We start from the raw sequence: 21,346 nt of genomic DNA, 5'->3' as shown, positions 1-21,346 counted from the left end.
ATGTCAGACAAAGCCCCAGAATCCTTGCCTCCAAGGAGCAGCCTGGTTTAATCCTCTCTACGATGAATCTTTGTTTTCTTGGCAGTCCATGGTACATTCAGTACTCTTCTCCAGCACCACAGCTCAAACACATTCCAACAAATAGTAGAAAAAGAAATATTCCCAACAACTTCTAAAAAAAAAGGAAATTATAAAAATTTAGGCAGAAGTAAATGCAATAAAAACCAGAAAAGCATTTGACACTATTAACAAGATCAGTAATTGTTTCTTATAAAAAGGTTAATAAAATTGACAAGCTACTGGCAAAGCTAACAAAGGAAAAGAAAGGATGCAGACAATTGGAAGCAACTAAATGCCCAACAACTGAATGGATAGATAAACTATGGTGCATGCACACAGTGGAGTACTATGTAGCATTGAAAAAGAGTGAACTCATAAAATATTACACAACATTGGGGAGCCTAGATGGCATTATGCTGAATGAAATATTTCACTCGCATAAGGACTAATACTGCATAACACTGATGTGTGTAAACACTGCATTAGATCAGATGAGAACTGTCTGAAAGAAAAATCTGATTAGGCATTATATGAGTGACAACCATCTGGGGGCAGGACAAGGGGAGAGAAGGAAGAAAATATGCAACAATGAAAAATTAATAATTTTGAGTTTAAAAAATGAAGCATAGAAAAAAAAATGAAGCATAGAAGAAACGAACAAAAGTTCTAGCCCAAGTATTTTTTATGATTTTTATTTCCTAAGTGTTGACCCTTCTTTCCTTTCCTAATCCATTTGCCCTCCCTTGTACTTTTTCCATACCACTGCTAGACTGCTGTGATGTTGCTAAGTGGTATTGTATTTCCTTGACTCAAAGGAAGTTTGTATCTCTGTATGGAGTGCCCCTCTGGTTTTCTAGGTTGTAATCTCTGCAGAAGCAGATAACCAGGTGAAGAAGTTCAGAAGATTTGAACTACTAACAATAGGATGTAAATATCTAGTAATACATTGTCAAACCCTGTGGTACCTATAGTTTAGTATCTTTGGGTTGTTTTGGGGTGTGTGTGTGTGTGTGTGTGTGTGTGTGTGTTTGCTTTTCCCGCTCTCACAACCCTTTTCACTTGGTGGGTTTGCTGGACAGAAACACTTGTCCTTGTTAATAATGACTTCCCCAGTTCTCATAACCCAACTTCCCACATGGTTCATTTCCTCTTCAGGATCTCAGAGTCATTTCTTGTGTTATTCACTACCTTTACTTGTGGTAGGTTGCCTTGACAACCATTGCATAGTTGAAAAAGTTGTTCTGCTTAATGTCTCCTCTTAGAATTCAGAATGAGGAACTGATGGGTCTGCTGAGGGATGATGACTTGTTCTACTCAGACATATGTTTGTTTCACAGGAGAAATGTGCCCATTTCTAACCCACTTTTTTGTATTTGGAAATTTATTTCTTCTTATTCTTCCAAATAATAGTTCTTATCAGCTTTGTTTTGGATTCTAGACAAATTACTTAAACTACAGTATAAAATCAGGAGGATTCCTTTCCAAGAATATTATACATGAAAAGATAATGTGTCTATACAGAAGAGTCTTAACATACAGCTAGCTGAATAGGTGTAAAATAATGGAAATAAAGTAAAAAGAACAATTTAGACTAAAGCTAATGGGCCACTGTAGTTTGGCAATGTCTCTCCAACATTGAATGGAAAATATATCTTTAATTTTGTTTTAGAAATTGCCATAGGCCTAAAAGGAGCTCTGACAGTAATTTAGGTGTTTGGCTGCTAAATGACAGATCAACTTTGAATTCACAAGTTGCTCCATAAGTATAAGATGAGACATTATCCTCTCACTGAAATTCACAGCTTCGGAAACCCAATGAAGGGCAGCTATGAGTTGGAATTGACTCAAGAGCCACAAGGTCAGATGGTCTAGAGTGTAAGGAGGTGCACTGCCTATGCAAAGGCCCAAGGGTCAAAGCCACAGACTGCTCTGAGAGGGAAAGATGGACAGTCTTCTCACATGAGATTAACAGCCTTTGGAAACTCACTGGAGGGTCAGCTATGAGATGATTCCAATTCCACATCACATAACAACAAAAACCTAGAAGCAGCATGGCTCTGGAATGATGTTGGCAAGTTTGTTATTGATAGTTGACTTACTCTGATGTGGCTGCTTTTTCAGTTCCTCATCATTTGAAGGTGTCAGTCTAAGATTGAGCTAATGTTGGCACAGACCCCTGTATTAAAAGGGGAGAAAATATCAGGTGGGAATAAGACCTCAAACAATTGGTTCCTATTTCAGCTTTACCATTTTTTTACTCTTCAACTTTGCCAGTCAATGTTTCTAAAACCCATTGTTTCCTATTTATAAAATGGAGATGAGTGTCACAGATTTTATTCAGGAGGCCAGAGATCTCAGATTTATCCCTGCACTGGGTTATCTAAAAGACTTATTTCTTTATCTGTCTCATTGTTTCCATTTTTTAGATCATGTTCAGTCAGACCTATTCCTTAACAGGGACAAAGGGAAAGCTAAACTAATAAATGAGGGAAAACTCTCTTTGAGCTGTTTAAATAAAAGATGCTACCAATTCAAATAGAGTTCTCTCTGTATTAAATGAAATATACCATCATTTAAGGGTATAGACTTTTGCTGGCCTTGTACTATGTGATAACCTAAGAGTGTGGAAATCTTTTGTTGATAAGGCATATGTCTGGAAACATTACTTATAAAATAGGATAAAATACAGACAGAAAACTACTTACCTGAACACACGTCAGCTTTGTCTTAATGATCTTCTCTATGAAAAAAGAATTCAGCACAATTCATAAAAGTCATGTTCTAACTTAGTCTCATAAGGACTTATAATATTGTATAAGACCATTATTGTAGAACAAGTATGAAGATCCAAGGGGGAGGCCGAGAGGGGAGCAGAGGGCTGAGGATGGGGGGCTGTAAATCTTAGGGTCGCACGGTTTGATAGGTGGAGGGGGTGGTGGTGAAGGAAATGGGAGAGATCCAATGTGAAAAACAATGTATATGAACCTTGTAAATAAACAAGTAGAAAATAAAAATTTTGTTAAACGATATATTTCCTCTAACAAAGTTTACAAAATGTCCTCCTTCCTGTAACTGTTATATTTCAAAACACATGTTCCATTAATGTGAAAAGAACCTTAAGTATATACCTAAATGATAGTTAAATAAATGAATGCTGAAAAGTATGAATAATGAAAATGTAAATACTGGAAATTAAAAGTACAAGTCTGTAACAGACTCCTAGAACTTAAAAAATAGAAAAGATTGTAGAGAGAAAGGAATTCAGATTTCCCATTTTACACTTAAGACAGTTTGTTGTTTGGCGCCATTGAGTTAACTATAACTTAGTGACCCTGTGAGCAACACGTCGAACTTTGCCCTGTTCTGTACCATCAGCATGATCTCTACTTATTCAAGCTTACTGTGGCAGTCTCTGTGATTATCTAACGTTTTGAAGATCTTCTCTTTTCTCTGAATGTTGTCTTTTCTCTAAAGACTGGCCTCTTCTGACAACAGATAAATAACCTGCCCAGAGGCGGAAGCCCATTTTTGGCTCTTTAAAGAGCATTGTAACTGATTAAGTCATAGTTTTATTTTTATATCAGAATACCTGCAGTGTTGGAGTTTACAAGTCTAGTTAAAATAATGTTATATTTTATTATGTTTTTATGAAAGTTTATCCAACAAATTAATTCCCATTCGATAATTTCTGCACAGGTTGTTCAGCAACATTTTTCACAATGTGCCACTTTCTCTTAATTGTGTTCTCTCCACTACTCTAATTTTTCTGACTTTTTATTTTCTGAGTGTTGTGATTTTTTGGTTTTAGAATAATTGAGTAATTGATGACCTTTTTGGCATCATCTGGAGAGCTCTGTGCTCACATGTAATATGCTTTATTTTACATGCCCCTGCTGTCTCACTAAAGCCTGCTCGATCTCAGGCAGTGGTTTTAATTCAAGCTTTAAAGAAATCTCATTTTGACAGTTGCAGGAAATCCTCTGTCTGAATTGGTCCTGTAAGCCTGTTGTTGTTGTTGTTGTTGCTGTTGCTGTTATGTGCCATCGAGTCACTTATGACTCATAGAGACCCTATGTACAACAGCCCTAAACTCGGCTCTGTTCTGTGCCAATTGCACCATCTCCTACACACCCATCCCAATTACCCCAGTTATTGAATCAATCGAACTCATAGAGGGCCTTCCTCTCCTGCACTGCCCCTCCATCCTCCCAAGAATGATGTCCTTCTCCAAGGAACAGCCCCTCCCTGTAACATGTCCATAGTATGTTAGACAAAACCTCAGAATCCTTGCCTCCAAGGAGCCACCAGGTTTAATCCTCTCCTGGATGAGTCTGTTTGTTTTCTTGGCAGTCCATGGTACATTCAGTACTCTCCTCCAGCACCACAGCTCAAAGGCATCAATTCTTCTATCCTCCCTAGTCATTGTCCAACTCTCTGATGCATAACAAGTGATTGCAAAGACCATGGCCTGTATCAGATGCACCTTAGTCTCCAGAGAGACACCATTACTCTTCAGAACTTTGGAAAGGTCCCTAACAGCAAATTTTCCCATTTCAATATGTCTTTTAATTTCCTGGCTACTGGTGCCAAGAATATTGACTGTGGACCGAAGCAAACTAAAGCTGTGCATAATCTCAATCTCTTCACAATCCATTCTGATGCTGTCAATTGGTCCAGTGGTGAGAATCTTTGTCTTCTTGACATTGAGCCTCAATCCATATTGTACGCTGCAGTCCTTGACCCTCTGCAGCAAGCGCTTCAGGTCCTCCTCAGTTTCAGCAAGCAGGGTTGTGTCATCTGCATAACGCAGATGTTGATAGATCTTTCACCAACCCTGTAAGCCTAGTCATTTTAAAAAACTTTATTTTGATTCACTGTTTTTCATCTTTCCTGAGTTCATCTACTGTGACCATGATCAGAAGTGAGTAGTGAAAGCTAGGCACCATCTAGTTCTTCTGGTCTCAGGGTAGATGAGACTCTCACTTTGTAGGCAGTTAGACCTGAGCATTGGTTACTTCTAGGAAGCTTTTAGTTATTTCTTTAGATTTTACTTTTGTTTCTCTTAGGGACATTATTATATAGCAAAAATAAATTATACATTAAAGAACTATGCAGGCTCAAGCAAAGACTCAGTTTAATATCTATCAAATGCTCTTTGGAGAAATAACACCTTTGGGCTCCATACACATACAGCCAAGTCTATAGCAATTAGAATAACCGGAGAGAAACTGTCACTCAATATCTTGTTTAAAAACTTTAAAAAATAACATTTTTCAGTTATATATATTTTTATTTATACCATATGGCTATTTTATTTGTATAAAAGTCCTCAAATTATAAATTAGGTATATAAAATGTTTGATATTTACTTTTTGTGTGCTGTTGATTTGCCACTAACACATAGCTGACCCTCCACCTGTGTTTCAGAGGCTGTGGATTTTGCTTTTAATGTATTTTTGCCATAGATTAAATAGTTATTTTTAAAAGGAAAACACATACAATGTTCTTCTAAAAGAAAATGTTCAAGATACAGGTTTATTTGGGTTTTTTTCTTTTTTTGGTCCCAGATGATGTGTTGGATTTTTTTATCTTCTCAAAGGAAGTAAAATTAGACCATAAAACCAAATAGTGAGCCACTGAGACACAAAAATATTATTTTAGTTATGTTGAATGAGAGACATAATTTTAAAAAAAGAATACAGTAATGATTATTTGAAAGTATGTGCTAGGAACCAAAAAACTAGCTCTTAGCCCTTGGTACTGCAGTGGTTTAGCACTTGACAGCTAATGAACTCACAGTCTATTGTATGGAAGAAAACTGTTACAGCCCACTTCTATAAAGATTACAACCTTGGAAAACTGATGGGGTGACTCTCCTCTGTTCTGTAGGATTATCAGAAGTCAGAATTGGCTCAACAAGAAGTTTGGTTTGATTTCTGTAAGGCTCTTTATAAAAAATATTTTTATGGAACCATTGTTAAAAAAAACTGGAGAGAAAAATGCAAATACAGAGAGAACCATTCTAGAATGGCCTCCAGAAAGAAGTGATGGGAATAGAAAATTAATTAACAGATAATAAGAACTATTAATAATAGGTGAAGGTAAAAACAATATGGAATGCATAGATGATTAGATATCATGTGTATTGTAATTTATGTTATGAAACAGTATGCATATGAATGATTGAAAAGCTACATGTTTTGTAAACTTATACTCAAATAAAACTTGAAAAGAAAGACAAAAGATATTTTCATGCTCTCAAGCTGTTACAGTCAAGTGTAAAATGTGGCATGACATAATACAAGAAAAACAAAAATATTTGGAAATGGCATATGTGTATGTGTGCGTGCACACACACATTTACAAGTGATCAAATTCTGAACTAATATAGTCAGTGATGAAATGTACAAAAATGAGGTTTTTTTATCTAAATAGAAATATTTGAGGGTTTTTAAAGTATATTTTTTCATTATTTCTATTTTTAACCATTATTCATTGTCAACATGGAATTCCTGTAGTTCTCTTATGGGATTCTGAAGTATGAAGTCTATTTTGCTGAATCAGTATCTCAGTTCCAAATTTAAGTGTACATTTTACTTATTCTAATCATTTGCATACATACTGTCAAATATTTACTCAAAATAGTTTGCTGAAAGGATAGAACTGGTGTTTGGAATTTCTGTGCAAAATTAAATTAGACTGTACAGGTGTGTTTATATATATTTCTTTATCTGTATTGCCTGGATCTAAATATTAAGCAGATCTTCTTCTCCTTTTTCCAGGGCTGTTATGTGATACAAGACTTTCATTCTGTAAAACCTGATGGCATGATCTTGAGTTTTACCTTTACCACTGTTTCAGCTAATGATAACTATACATGTGTTGTTACGTATCCAGAGAATGGGAGAACCTTCCATCTTACCAGGACTCTGACTGTGAAGGTGGTAGGTAAGCATGATTTTTACTAAATGCACATGACAAAAATGCCATAGTCTTATTTAAGGCCTTAATAATTTATTGCACATGAGTTCATGAGGTCTGTACTAAAGAGTCTTATTGTTATTACATAATTCATATATCTTTCAGCAAATCCAAGTACTCAGTAAGCATTCAAGAATTACTGGTTGACTGAACATGTGAATTAATGAAAAAAAAACAGACAAATTTATTTTCAATTATATAACAGCTGTTATTTAGAAATGCAGCATGACTTCGAGAAATATCTCCTTAGCTATCTTATGAAACAAAGACCACCTAACTTTCAGGGTGGTTGTGAATATTAAAAATAGGATACACAGGTGAAATAATACAGTGTTAGGCATGTAGTAATGCTACTGTCAAAAGATATTTTACTACCAAGAAAATGAAATTATTTAGGAGGGAAGTGGCATAGACAGTGTTTAGATATTGAGCACCTCCAGATATTTATTCCATTCTTTAATTAAAGGAGTAATACCTTTTAAAAAATTATTTTACTAAGGCTAAATAAACTTTATTTTTTCTGTATACTGTGTACTTCTGCTGAAGGTGCTAACTGGCAGTGTGCAGCCAGTGTTTTGTACTAAGAATAGGCCTTGGTAACAGGGAAGTACCCAAATCAGCGCATAGGTAGAAAGCACCTCTATCCATTTTAGCAAACAAAAGAACTCTGTTAGCACGGGTATTATCTGAGGGTAAGTCTACATCCTTCTGTACCCATTTGCTTAAATAGTATACTAGAGTGAGATTCAGAGATTTTTGTCACACTCAATCTTTTATTAGACAGGAACATTTAGGCCCCTAGGCAGGGAGTCACCTGTTTGGAGAAAATCTAAGTTAATGGAAGAAGTAATATTAAATCGCAGGGTTCTGACACAGTTCAGAGCTCTTCTTCTAGCCTGATAATCACCAAAAATAAAATTGACTTTAACATAATGCATATAAAATTCACATTCACGCATTTTAGGATAATTTTCTCTCTTTCTCTGATAACTTTCTGTTAGAATTGAGGAATGCTGAGTTGGGCAGCAATTCAGAAGAAAATAAAAATAGGCTAAATTTTAAACTTAACATGCCAACATGAATGAACTTTTAGAATCAGCTGAATAATCTCATATTTATTTTAGTAGTTTTATATCAGATAATTGTGTGTGTGTGTGTGTGTGTGTGTGTGTGTGTGTGTTTTCTAGTAACATTCTTTTACAAATTTATCCATTTTTATTGGAAAGAAGCATGCTTTGTTACCCTGAATTATGAATATAGAAATTGACCGGCATGGAAAGGGGCTTCTTACCCAACATTCAAAGGAAAAAAATTTATAAAGCTTCAAATTATTGAGTATTTAGTATATCAGTATATATTACTGTTGTTGTTGATTGCTGTTGAGCACAACTCATAGCAGTGCTATGAACAAAATATCTAATGCCTTTCCATAATTACCATCATCAAATTAATAAAGTTTCCAGAGGCATGTGGTTTAGGAAGTGGATGCCACTCCTGCTTCCAAACCTGTTTTACAACTGGGAGCTCCACCAAACACTGTCCATAATGGGGAACTATTCTGGTATTTGATCTACCCATGACACAAGGTTCAGCATCACAGCAAACACAGGTTACCTCACATACCACAGTGACAAAGAGTGATATGCAAAGTGAAAGAATGTTCCTCCATATGTAACAGCACTAGTCTTATATATTACTAGTGAGTTATTTATATGCAAGGTTTAATCATCATAAAGCTCTGTGAGGTGGTTTAGTCTCACATGAAAGTTTGAAAACTTTAACCAATGTGCCAAATACCGTGCAAGAAAAATCCTCCTGAGGATTATCCAAAAACTGCTGGAACAGTACATCTACAGAGAACTGTCAGAAAGACAAGCTGTCTTTAGAAGAGGTTGTGGCACTAGAGACATTACCACCAATGTCAGATGGATCTTGACAGAAAGCAAAGCGACCAGAGGGATATCTATCTGTGTTACATTGACTATGCGGAGGCATTTGACTGTGTGGTTCACAACAAATTGTTGCTAACCTTGAGGAGAATGGGAGTCTCAGAACACTTGATTGTGCTTATGTGAAACCTATACTTGGACCAGGAAGTAGTCCTCAGAACAAAGCAGGGAAATACTGCATGGTTCAAATTCAGGAAAGGAGTGCATCAGAGATACATACTGTCTCCATATCTTTTCAACCTATATGCAGAACAGATCATTCAGGGCACTGGGCTTTATGAAGAAGAATGTGGCATCAGTATTTGAGGAAGATTCATCGACAACCTGTGTTATGCATATGGCACAACCTTGATTGCTGAAACTGATGAGGACCTGAAGCGCTTGCTGCAGAAGGTCAAGAACTGCGGTCTTCAATATGGATTGAAGTTTTACATCAAGAAGACAAAGATTCTCACCACTGAGCCAATTGGCAGCACCATGATAGATGGAGAAGAGATTGAAGTTGTTAACAATTATAGCTTTCTTGACTATAAATCAACACGCTTGGCACCAGCAGTCAGCAAATGAAAAGACTACTTGCACTGGGAAATCTGCTGTCAAGAACCCCTTCAGAGTACTGGGAAGCAATGATGTCAATCTAGAGACTAAGGTGTGTTTGATCCAGGCCATGGTCTTCACAATTACTTGTTATGTATCAAAGAGCTGGACAAAGACTAATGATGACAGAAGAAGATTTGATACCTTTGAGTTGTGGCGCTGGAGAAGAGTCTTGAACATACCATGGACTGCCAAGAAAACAAACAAGTCTGTCTTGGAGAATGTAAAACCAAGTTTCTTCTTGGAGGTTAGGATTTTGAAGCTTTTTTTCACACTTTGGGTACATGGCCAGGAAGGACTGGTCCTTGGAAGTGTGGAGGGACAGTTAAGAAGAGGAAGACCCTGGATGAGATGGATTGACACAGTAACTGGGTAGTAGAGATAGGTGTGTGGTGTGGGAGTCAGTGAGACTGGCTCAGGATAGAGCTGTTGTACATCGAGTCGCTGTGAGTCACAGGCGACTCGATGGCACATAACAAGAACAACAACAATGTGCCAGATATGGTCATTCACTCTTTGAAAATCTATACTCTTAGCTTATAAAATCCCTTTGGGTATTGTCTTTCATTTCATATGGTAGGGCATTATGCATAGTAGTAACTGCATGCTTGAATAATCAACCAATAATGAAATATCAGGTGTGCTGACACATATTAGGCTCAGAATTGTGAATGTTTAATTTCTATGAATTTATTCAGTCATTTAGCGTGTGTGTGTATGTATACCTATATACATATATAGGTAGGTATACATATAAAAAACTAGATTCCATGTAAATTATGCCTACACAGTGTAGACATGTCTTAATCAATTATATATGTATGTGTGTTTGTGTGTGTGTGTATATATATATATATATATATCTTCATATAGACATAAGAATCAGTTAAGATATGAAAGCGATTTATTGTACAGTGTTGTAGTTGTTGATTGCCTTCAAGTCAAGCATGGTCTAAAGACCCTCTACAACTATCAACATTCATCAAAGTTCTTAGAGTTTCTGAAGACATGTTATTTAGGAAGTGGATGCCACTCCTGTTTCCAAACTGTTACTTAATGTAAACTTTCACGACCAAGAAATTGGTTAAATAATCTCTTCTGAAACATGAATTCTGCTCAGTATATTGTTTTAGGTGACTAAGGAGGTAAAATTGCATTGGATTGTAGGCTCAATCAAGAAGAGTTAACAGACTATGCCAGGAATGGGAAGACTCTACAGAAAAGCAGACTTTTAAAGTGGTTCGTGAGGACTCATGAGCTATATTATTTAAAATCATATTGTATTCTTCTTTTGTCTCCGTGATAGGCTCACCAATAGATGCAAAGATCCCCCAGATCCACTCACCCAATGATGTCGTTATCTATGAGAAAGAGCCAGGTAATTACAACTGTGCCTATGTTGATTTTACTTTCTCAGTTAGGCTCTTAGTTAAATGTATAAGGTGTCCTTTAAGTTCCTCTTAGTGAAATGTATAAGGTGTCCTTTAAGTTAACACTAAAGGATGGAAGGCTCTATTAAGGAAAAAACTTGAAACTGAAAAGTTGTCAGAAACCAAAGCAGCCCTAGGGACCAGCTACTTCACCAATCACCTTGGAAATTAAGCAGTTTTTTCTTTTGCTGTGTCTGCTCTCTTCCCCCTCTACTAGCTATCCTCTGAAGATTAATGCTTTCTGTTTGAATCAAAATTTAGTTTGCACAGGACTTTACTTTTTCCAAGTTTGCAGTATAAAGGCAAGGCATTCTTTGCAATTTGCCTCCACTATGAAAGTACTAAGAGATCAAGTTTATAGACAGACCAGTGTAGTATTAGGGGGTAACTGATAGACCTTCTCACCCTTATTCAGTTAGAATATTTATCATGGCTTTCCAGATCTTCTTTGGTTTTCATTTACCCCTAGATGTAAATCACTTGTCCCACATCAAGTAGCCTGTGTATGCCATTCTGATTCAAAGTCTTCCATATTTAAGTTGAAACTTATAGCAGTGTTAATGTTTTCTATATTAGGTCCAGTACACAAAATTCACTGCAATTCCAATTAGAGATAATAAAAATGCTTTGTTTAGAATGTGTAAAAGATACTTTAGTAAAATGGTAAGGAGCAACTACAACAAATAATAACTGAAGAGGGCATGGAAACATATAGCAGGTAAAGCGGTGAATTGCCAACCAAAAGGTTGGCAGTTCAATCTCACTAGACATTTTGTGGGAGAAAGATGAATTACCTTCACCTGTGAAGGTTTACAGTTTTGAAAACCAGTTGGTAGGTTGCCATGATTCAAAATTAACTTGACCATAATGGGTTTGGCTTATAAGATAATAAAACTCATCACCATGGTTTTGGAACTGATTCATACCTGACCCTCTAGGGGGTCCCTGATGCTGGAAAATGCACTGGAGGAAATAATCCATCTTTCTCCCTTAGGAACTTGGGGTAGATTCTAACTTCCAACCAAGTTTTCTGTGGTAGCAGCTTAACTTCCTATGGAATACACCACCAAAGCTCCCTTAAATTAAAATTCTACAAAGTTTGATACTCGATTTCCTGGAGCCAGTATAGCAAGATTTCCTTTATTACATTATTGCATATCCTTTATGCTGCAAAACGTGATCTCAAGACTTTGCGTAAATATTCTTGTAAAATATTTCTTCACAAATTATGTTTTTGCCTTCTTCACTGTTAGTTAAGTGTGGTTAAAATGGTCCCCATTCTACTCCAAGTTATTTATTAAAGCACATTGCAAACATGGACACCTGCAGGGTGCAGGCAGCCCTAAAGCCACGCTCATTTGTCTTTCCTTGGTAACATGCTGATAAAGAAAATCAGAAGGGAAGCCATGAGACTCAAGTGCTGGAAATAAAGATAGAGTATGAGGAATTAGATAAGCCTGAGTTGAAAGTAGTGTCCATACAATTTAGCTTCTATATTCAAACATTTTTTGACAACAAAACCAGACAAGATCTATAATTAGTGAGAGGGAAATTATAACTATAAAATGAGACAAAGAACATATTCCTGGGAAAACCTTGATCAGGAAACTCGTTACGAGGGCCAGGTGTAGGGGATCTCTGAAGGTGGTCAATATTTGCACCGCAAACACAAAAGCACACTGTTCAAGTCCATCAGCTGCTCCAAGGGAGAAAAATGGGAAGTCACCTCTGGTGCCATTTACAGCCTCTGAAAGCTCACTGGGTGGTTAGCTATGTGTCAGTTCTGACTTGATGATATATAACAACAAGGGCAGGTTGGGGAAGGAATATTCTGCACTAAGGCATAGTGGGCACTAAGCTTCCATTAAGGATAGTAAGAGAATTTGAAAACATAAAAGAGCTGCCATAGCCACCCAGCTACTAACCTTAAGGTCAAGAATTGGAACACCCTAGCAGCTATGTGACAAATACGTGACAGTCTGCTATTATAAAGATTTACAGCCTGGAAAACCTTATCGTTCTGAGTCAGAATTTACTCAAAGACACTGGGGTGCACTCGTTATGGTTGGTTTGTGGGTTTTTTTGGTGTTTTTTTTTTTCCCCACAATGGTTAGTATCTTTTGCTATGTTTATATTCACCACAATATTAAAAAAATTAAAAGAATATATTAGTCATTCTGGTAGTTTTTAAAAAAAAGTTCATGGCCTTATGATAATATTTACTCATTTGGAAGGAAGTATGGTATATTAACTCACTGAATGAAAATTATTTATATGTAGTGTCTATGTATTCATAACTTTTGCTAAGTTAGGTATCATAAGATCAGCTATGATTTGTAGCAACTCTCTGAACAAGAGCTCAAAATCTTGCCCTACTCTGCTCCATGGACATGGTCACTCAATAGCTTTGTAGTCATTGTGTTAGTCTTTTGTTGAAGAGCTTCACTCTTTTACTGCCAATCTACTTTCCCAAGCAGTGCCTAACTTCATTCCCTTCTAATGAGGTTCAGAGAACCAGTCTAGCCATGTGTAGGTTATAAGTTGATGGATTAACTTTGTTCACTTGCTTTCCAGGAGAGGAGCTCCTCATTCCCTGTACAGTCTTTTTTACTTTCCTGAAGGATTCTCGCAATGAGATTTGGTGGACCATTGATGGAAAAAAGCCTGAAGACACCAATATAGACGTTACCGTCAATGAAAGGTATCATGGGACAGGGAATGGAATCAATAGCCGAAAGCCTTCTCATGTATGTCCCAAACCCAACCCAACCCACTGTTACCAAGTTAATTCTGATTCACGGTGACCTTTCATCACATTTCCTAGGCAATACATTTTAGCAGGACGAGATTGCCATTCTTTCTCCTGCACAGCACCTGGTGGGTTCAAAGTGCCAAGCTTTCCATTTGCAGCTCAACACTTTACCTGCTAAGCCACCAAGGCTCCCTTGATGCATATTTGATCCAGTGGAAACAAAAATTCCAATTTTGCGCAGCTATAAAACTTGAAGTCATGGCCTTTGAATCAGAACAACTTCATAGCTGACCCCACTCCAGCAAGTTTTCACAGAGAAGATTGTCTTTCTTCTAAGGAGCCACTGGTGGATTTGAAGCACCTGCCTTTGGGTTGGTAACACAACTCCTTTACCTCCTATGCTACCAGTTGTTATTGTTGTTTGCCTTCAAGTTGAGCATGACTCATAGCGTTCCTATGAACAAAAGGCCTGAAGCTCCTCTACAACTATCGACATTTATCAAAGTAGATAGGGTTTCCAGAGGCATGTTTTTAGGAAGTGGATGCCACTCCTCCTATAATTTTTTTTTCTTTTTTGTTTAAAAGCCTAATTTTTAAATAGTTTCTGACTGCTTGGTGACTGTTGAAGAATTAGAATAGCTTTATGCTGAACAAAAGGGCTTTGGTGATGCAGTATTTAAAGCTCTTGGAGATGAAATGAAAAGTTATCGTTTGAAGTCACCATCCACAACATGGCTGCTTAATGACTTGCAACCTTGTAAATTCTGTAGGGCACTTGTGCCCTGTTCTAGAGGGTCCCTCGTGTTTGAAATCTACTTGACAATGATAACTTGAAATTTTGGATTAGATTCGGCATCTTTGTCAGAGTCTGTCTTGAGTCCAGAGAGACTTACTCATTTATGATACTTGGAAGTAGATGAAGTGGAAATCGTATAAGACTGAAAAGGTCACAATTATATGGATGAGGGTACACAAACAGATGTGGATGCAGATGTCTTCACTTTCTCAGAGAATTCGCTTTTGTTTCTTGTTTGGAAATGAGCATTTATTTTCCAACTTCATTCTATTTTTCATTCATTTAGGATGCATTTATTTCATATCTAACAGTTTGTTAATATTAGTAAAATGTATTTATCCTCTTTAGATTTTAAAAAAGGATGTTTAATATAGTGCATTCTTAAAACAGCAGTCCTAGATCAACTTGTTCCTAAACATTCCTAGATTTAGTGTTTGATTGTTTCTTTGAGGAAGGTGGCAGGGAGGAAAGTGAGGGCCTTAGGAGAACAAAGATTCCTTTATAAATGAAATCCCTCCTTTCCTAAGAACACTTGGTTTATTGCAACACTTAATAAAAACCAGTAGCTGCTCAAGTATATGGCAACATGATTGAAGGATCTTAAGGCTACTTACTATGTGCAGAATAGAATTCAAAAGATATGCTTCTCCTAATAGTGAACTCAGATTTCATGCAATATTTCAAAAAGGGTGATTATGTATCAAGCACTTTGTGCAAATACTTAAACCCTAAATTGTGGTGGTGTTGTTATGTGCTGTTGAGTTGCTTGTAATCCGTAAATATTGTTTTATTGGTTGGAATAGGTTTTAAGTCATGGTGAACCATCATATGTGCAGAGTATAACTGTCCTATGGTGTTTTCAAGGGAGCTCTGGTGGCCTAGTGGTAGGAATTTATGCTGTAATCCCAAAGGCACAGTTTGAATCTAGCAGCGACTCCATAGGAGAAGGATGAACAGTCTCCTTCCCAGTGATTAACTGCCTCAAAGAGAAAAACCAACTGGGGGTGGGAGGAGTGGGCAGGGAGGAAAATGTGCAACAATGAATGAATGGGGAAAAATTAAACAGGAAGAATATGCTGAAAATATATATATATGTTGTATTAAAAAATCATTAATAAATAAAAAACCCACTGGCGGGTCAGCTATGGGTCAGTTTCAACCTGACAGTACAAAACAACAACAACATCCTCTTTTCAGTGTTTCAACCTTGCAAAAGTAGATCTTCTGAGATCTGTCATCTGAAACTCTCCCTGGTGGGATTTTAACTGCCAGCCTTTCCACAGTGACTCAGACAACTGATGTGTGCTTTCCCTAAATGGTTTCCAGCATGTAAAACTTGCCTTGAGAGGAGTAACCAGTAATGACACCATCATTTCTATATAATACAATAAATGCAGTGAAATGTGACATTCCACATTTTCTAGGAAAAATTAGAAAAAAAAATTTAAGAAAAATAACAGTTTTAAGGAAATAATAAATCTCTTAGATTATAATAATACTGGAATCTAGATTTAAAGGATGAGTAGAAATTTGCTACACAAATATGAGAAGACTGGTATATCCGGTATAATGGACATGATATGTGAAGACATGGAATTTGGAAACTCAGCATATTTATTGTTGGAGAAGAAGGTTTCTGATGGATCAATATTTGCAAAGGAATTGATGAAGACGTGGCTAGAGGAAAAGGACATTTTGATTATGTCAGAAAGTCTGCACAGTGTGCTTCTAATCATAATCATAATAATGAAAGTCACTTTATCCCTTCCTTTTTTTGTTGTTATTTTTTTATAATTTTTTTAAATTTTTTTTTTACAGAGGTTTTGGATTTCCATTCAATCATTGCCGCAATTTTCTCCCTTCCCACCCCTCCCCACCAGCTCACTTCCCCCTCCGAAGAGAGAAAAAAGAAAAAAAAATTCCTTCATTAGTATACAATTCCCAATATTATTCAAAGTGGGTGACCCTGGAGGACATTATGCTGAGTGAAATATCTCAGTCACAAAGGGACAAATACTGCATGGTGCCACTGTTGTAGAATGGGTCTGACATCAGGGTGGGGGTATGACAGAAAAAAACTGGGTAAATTATGTATATTGAAACAGATGAGGGAAAGAACAGATTAGAAGTGATATATAATTGAGTATTATGGTTAGCACAGGAATCCAGAATTAAGGTTGCATAGAGAAGTATCCCTTCTTGATGATATTAACATAGTTGAGCAACACCAAAACAAAGAGCAATATTGTTCTTCAAAGTATGGAATACATATCATTCTTACATACAGAAAATAAAATGGGGATTTTGTCTCTTGAGTTGTGGAACTAAGCAGAAGTTAAAATGATAGCACAGTTTCTCCTGTTTCTCAGCCTCGGCAACAAACCGTATCATATGTAAGAACATAATGAGGGCCACAGGGGATATTTTTTTTCCCTCCCCTGTGGAAAGCAGCTCAAAGATATTTTTAATCTTGGGGAGAGGGATTGAATAACAATGAAAGAATTTTCTTTTACTTTTCAAAGAGAAAAGTGAATTAGGGGGAGGGGTGGACAGTGAGAAAAGTGCAACAAGGAATGAATGGAATCCAAAGTCTCTGTAAACTTCCATTAAATTCAATTAAAAAAAGATATTTTTAATCTTTGTCTTGAGCCCAGTGTACATGATTTCTAACTCATTAATATTCTGACATACTCATTTTTATAAAATTTACTTCCTCTGTGTACTTTTTAATATATATGATATAGCCACGAGATGATAGTATTTTGACTGAAATATTTTGGAATCCTGTGTTCAGAATCCAAAGTTTGTTTGAGAATCACATAATCACATTATCTATTACAGTGGTAAAGTGCAGGATGATAATAATAATTTATAATATTTACCAAGTATTTTAGCTTAAGTAATTATACATTAGCAGCATTGATATAATATTTTATACACAGATATGTTCAATCCTTGGAATTCTTCATAATAATATGTAATTCCATATAACAGACTGTGTAGGCATTTCTACCTTTTCAAATGGAAGACCCTAAGGTGTCTGGACAAAGGTTGCCATTGCTGATGTCAAATGGAACTTCACTAAAAGCTGAGAATACCAGAAAAATACACACTTATTTTTACTGACTACTGAAAGTCATTTAGCTGTGGTAATCACAATGAATTATAAATAACATTGAAAAGAATGGCATTTCAGAACATCTAAGCTCATGTGGAACTTGTACTTAGATCAAGAAGCCCTCCTAACAGAATCAGAGGGTACTGAATGGTTTCACAGTAGGAAACAGTTGCACTAGAGTTGTATCCTTTCCCAATACTTTTCATTCAGTATTTTGAACAAGTATGAGAGCCTTGACTATATGTAGGGAAAATTGGCATCAGAATGGAAGTAGGACTCATCGACAGCCTGCTTTATGCAGATGACACAACTATGCCCGAAGAAATTGAAGGAGACTTGAAACTCTTGCTGATGAAGATAGAAGAACATAGCCTTAAGTATAGATTAAGTAAAGAAAACAGAAATATTCCCTCGCAGATAGACCAATGATCATGACAAAAGGACAAAAGATTGAAGTAAAAAATTTTCTTTCAACTTGATTCCGTTATCAATACTGGTGGAAGCAGCAGTCAAGAAACCAAATGACTTACTGTGTTAGGCAGATCTGCTGCCAAGGACCTCTTGAAAGTGCTGAAGAGCAGCCAAATCATAGTATTTTCAATTGTTTCACATGCACATGAAAATGGGACAATAAATAAGGACAACCTAAAAATATTTTATAGGGAGCTCTCATAGCCTAGTGGCAGGAAGCTCCATTGCAATCCCAAAGACCTGCTGTTCGAGGCCATCAGCTGTTGTGCAGGAGAAGGATGAGCAATCTCCTCCCATGTGATTTCAGTGCCGCCGAAAACCCACTGGAGGTTCAGCTATTGGTCCCTTCCAACTCTACATAACATAACATAACATAACATAACATAACATAACATAACATAGCATAGCATAGCATAGCATAGCATAGCATAGCATAGCATAACATAACGTAACATAACAACAATAAGAATATATGATGTTGTTGAATTATGGTGTTGATGAAGAATATTGGATACACTATGGGCTCCCAAGAGAACACATAAATATGTGTTGTAAGAAGTGCAACCAGAGTGTGTGTTAGAGGCAAAGATGTTGAACCTTCTTCTTCTCTTATTTTGAGCATGTTATCGGAAGGGGCTGGTTCCTGGGAAAGGACATCATGGCTAGAGATGTGGAGGATCAGTGAAGGAGAAGACTCAGTGGGAAGGCTTGGTGAGGTGACTGCAGTGATGGGCTTAACCAAAGTGAAAATTATGAAAATAGTGCATAATTGGGCCAAGTTTAGTTCTGTTGTACATAGTGTAGCTCTTGGTTGGAGCCAAGTCAGTGACTCTTAACAACAACTTGAAGACTTGGAAAGAGTTATTAGCTTACACAAAGTAAATAGTACATGAAAGAACTTGTAGCCAGACTCAGTAGTATCTGAGAATTGCTTCTAAACTGATAAAGCATCCTGTCTCAGAATCTTATGAAGAGATTTTGCTTTGTACAGAGAACTAACTGTGTTATGATGCCAGGGCTAGAATTTAATCAATACAGTGGGGCCATATTTAATATATAGACTAAATAGTAATGTTGGAATCGAAACATGGTTCTGGGATACAGGTAACAAGGCGCATTATTCTTTCATCTGCCCTCAACCAGGGGTCCTATGGTCACCTCACCTCCTTTGCTGATTCACAGTGTGTTTCCAGTCCTGTTAATGCTTTTATTTTCTTTATTCTATTTTTAGTATGAGTAGTACTAAAACAGAGGATGAAACCAGAATTCAGATATTAAGAATCAAGAAAGTTACCCCCGAAGACCTCAAGCGAAGCTACGTCTGTCATGCTAGAAATGCCAAAGGGGAGGCCAACAAGACAGCTACGGTGAAGCAGAAAGGTAATAGATGCCCTGAGTAGGTGAAACTGTAAGCGTGGAATGTGACATTGTGATAAATAAGAGAGAGAAAAAAAGATTGAGAATACAAGAGAGCCCAGCACCCAGCACAACGTTTGACATGTGCCAGTGAATTAATGTTGGGTGAAAAACCTTGAGAGCGTATTTCCTTTTGTCTGAAGACACTCAGAATATTGCTTCTGATAGTTTTAATGCCTGATAGTTTTTAGTGCTTGAATGTTGCTTTAAAAAAAAAAGTTCATCATTTTAAAAAAATGTGCTTATGATAATAAGGCATAATTTTATTCTGACTAATTATGAAAAAGTAGTTCTAGTGGCCTTTTGGTAATAAGGTGGTCTGCAGTCTCCAAGAGATGTGGTTCAAATCCACCAGCTGCTCTGAAGGAGAAAAATGGACAGTTTCCTCCTGTGTTACTTACTGCCTCTGAAAACCTGATGGACAGTCAACTCTCGGTCGGTTCTGACTTCATGAATACACAACAATGATGACTAAGAAAAGTGAATGAAAAAGAAAATGTTCAAAGTTATTATGAATATAATAAATCTACTTGACTCACAAACTATTGAGGAATTGTAATGAGTTGTTTAAAGTAATTGATGACAGAGTTCAAGAGCCATAAATAGGACTATTCAATGTAACATGATGCTTCAATATTTTTTCTGAAAAATAACAGTAAAATAATTATGTACCTATCAATGGTTTTAACATCACTACCTATAATAATAAAATATTATAACAAAAAACCATCTGATAAGATATAACACAACAAGAATAAGATATAACAGTTTTTCTCAAGAATTTTAGTTATAAAAGATAATTTCACATTATATAATGTAATTTTTAGTTATCATGTTAAACACTGTATATCCCTGATCAAGCAGGTTTATACCACTAGCCACAAATGCTAAATTAATTAAAACTAGATTAAAAAATAATATAAAATTTAAAAAAAATATAAAATTATTTAACATGGTTAGGAAACAAATGAATGTGTACAGATAAAAATATATCATTTTTAAGTAGTAGATTTCTTGAAAATCTATCTGAAAAATCAATTTCTATTTTAATAATGCAGTATTTTTCCAAAGTGAATAAAAACATTGTTGTATGAACTGTTGGTCTTGAAATATATTGTCTGCTGTTTTCTTCAATTAACACTTTATACAGAAAGACAATTAAGGTCTCCAAAAATATTTTTCAGTTCAGGAGAAAAATAATAATAGTATTATCACACACTGAATTAGATCATTAAGAATCATGGTGCCTGATAGATCCTTTGACAATTAAATGAACACAGAAAAAAGAAGCTGACTGATAGCTGTTACATTGTTTGCTATTAATTATAGGTTTTTATTTTATTACCTACCAGTATAATGTTAGAAGCAGGCGTGGCATCCACTTCCTAAACAGCCTGCCTCTGGGAACTCTGGGAACTTTGATAAATGGCAGTGGTTGTGAAAGGGCTTCAGGCCTTTGTTCACAAGGTTGCTATGAGTCGTGCTCAACTTGATGGCAATTAACAACAGCCACCAATATAATGTACCTACAATAATAATTAAATTTTGTTGTCAAAATTGAAACATCACCTTTGCCATCACAGTCACATGAAATCACCCCCAATCCTTGCTTTATTTTTCTTTTTTTGTCTTTATATAGTTCTTTTTTGTCATCTTCAGAGAATGGAAATAACCTTAACAACTGTTAGTTCATTTCATTGTTGTTGTTGTTTTTATTAAGTGCCGTCGTGTCGCAGGCGACTCATAGCGACCCTATGAAGGAGAGTCCTCGATGCT

The 21,346-nt window shown here is 36.3% G+C and overlaps 1 protein-coding gene across 1 annotated transcript in view; it reads left to right on the top strand.

Moving 5' to 3' along the window:
* IL1RAP (interleukin 1 receptor accessory protein) overlaps positions 1 to 21,346 on the top strand; it is a 92,568-nt gene that overhangs the window by 29,863 nt on the left and 41,359 nt on the right. Inside the window, exons 4-7 of the mRNA XM_006897073.1 lie at positions 6,843 to 7,008; positions 10,894 to 10,965; positions 13,592 to 13,718; positions 19,386 to 19,534. Coding sequence (XP_006897135.1) covers positions 6,843 to 7,008; positions 10,894 to 10,965; positions 13,592 to 13,718; positions 19,386 to 19,534 — 514 coding nt within the window. The remainder of the gene's footprint in view (positions 1 to 6,842; positions 7,009 to 10,893; positions 10,966 to 13,591; positions 13,719 to 19,385; positions 19,535 to 21,346) is intronic.

This window comes from Elephantulus edwardii, unplaced genomic scaffold (genome assembly GCF_000299155.1).
Source record: "Elephantulus edwardii isolate Elephantulus edwardi_28Jun2011 unplaced genomic scaffold, EleEdw1.0 scaffold00199, whole genome shotgun sequence".
Classification (NCBI taxonomy): Eukaryota; Metazoa; Chordata; class Mammalia; order Macroscelidea; family Macroscelididae; genus Elephantulus; species Elephantulus edwardii.
The sequence above is the reverse complement of the archived record's forward strand: the minus strand, read 5'-3'. Positions and strand labels throughout refer to the sequence as shown.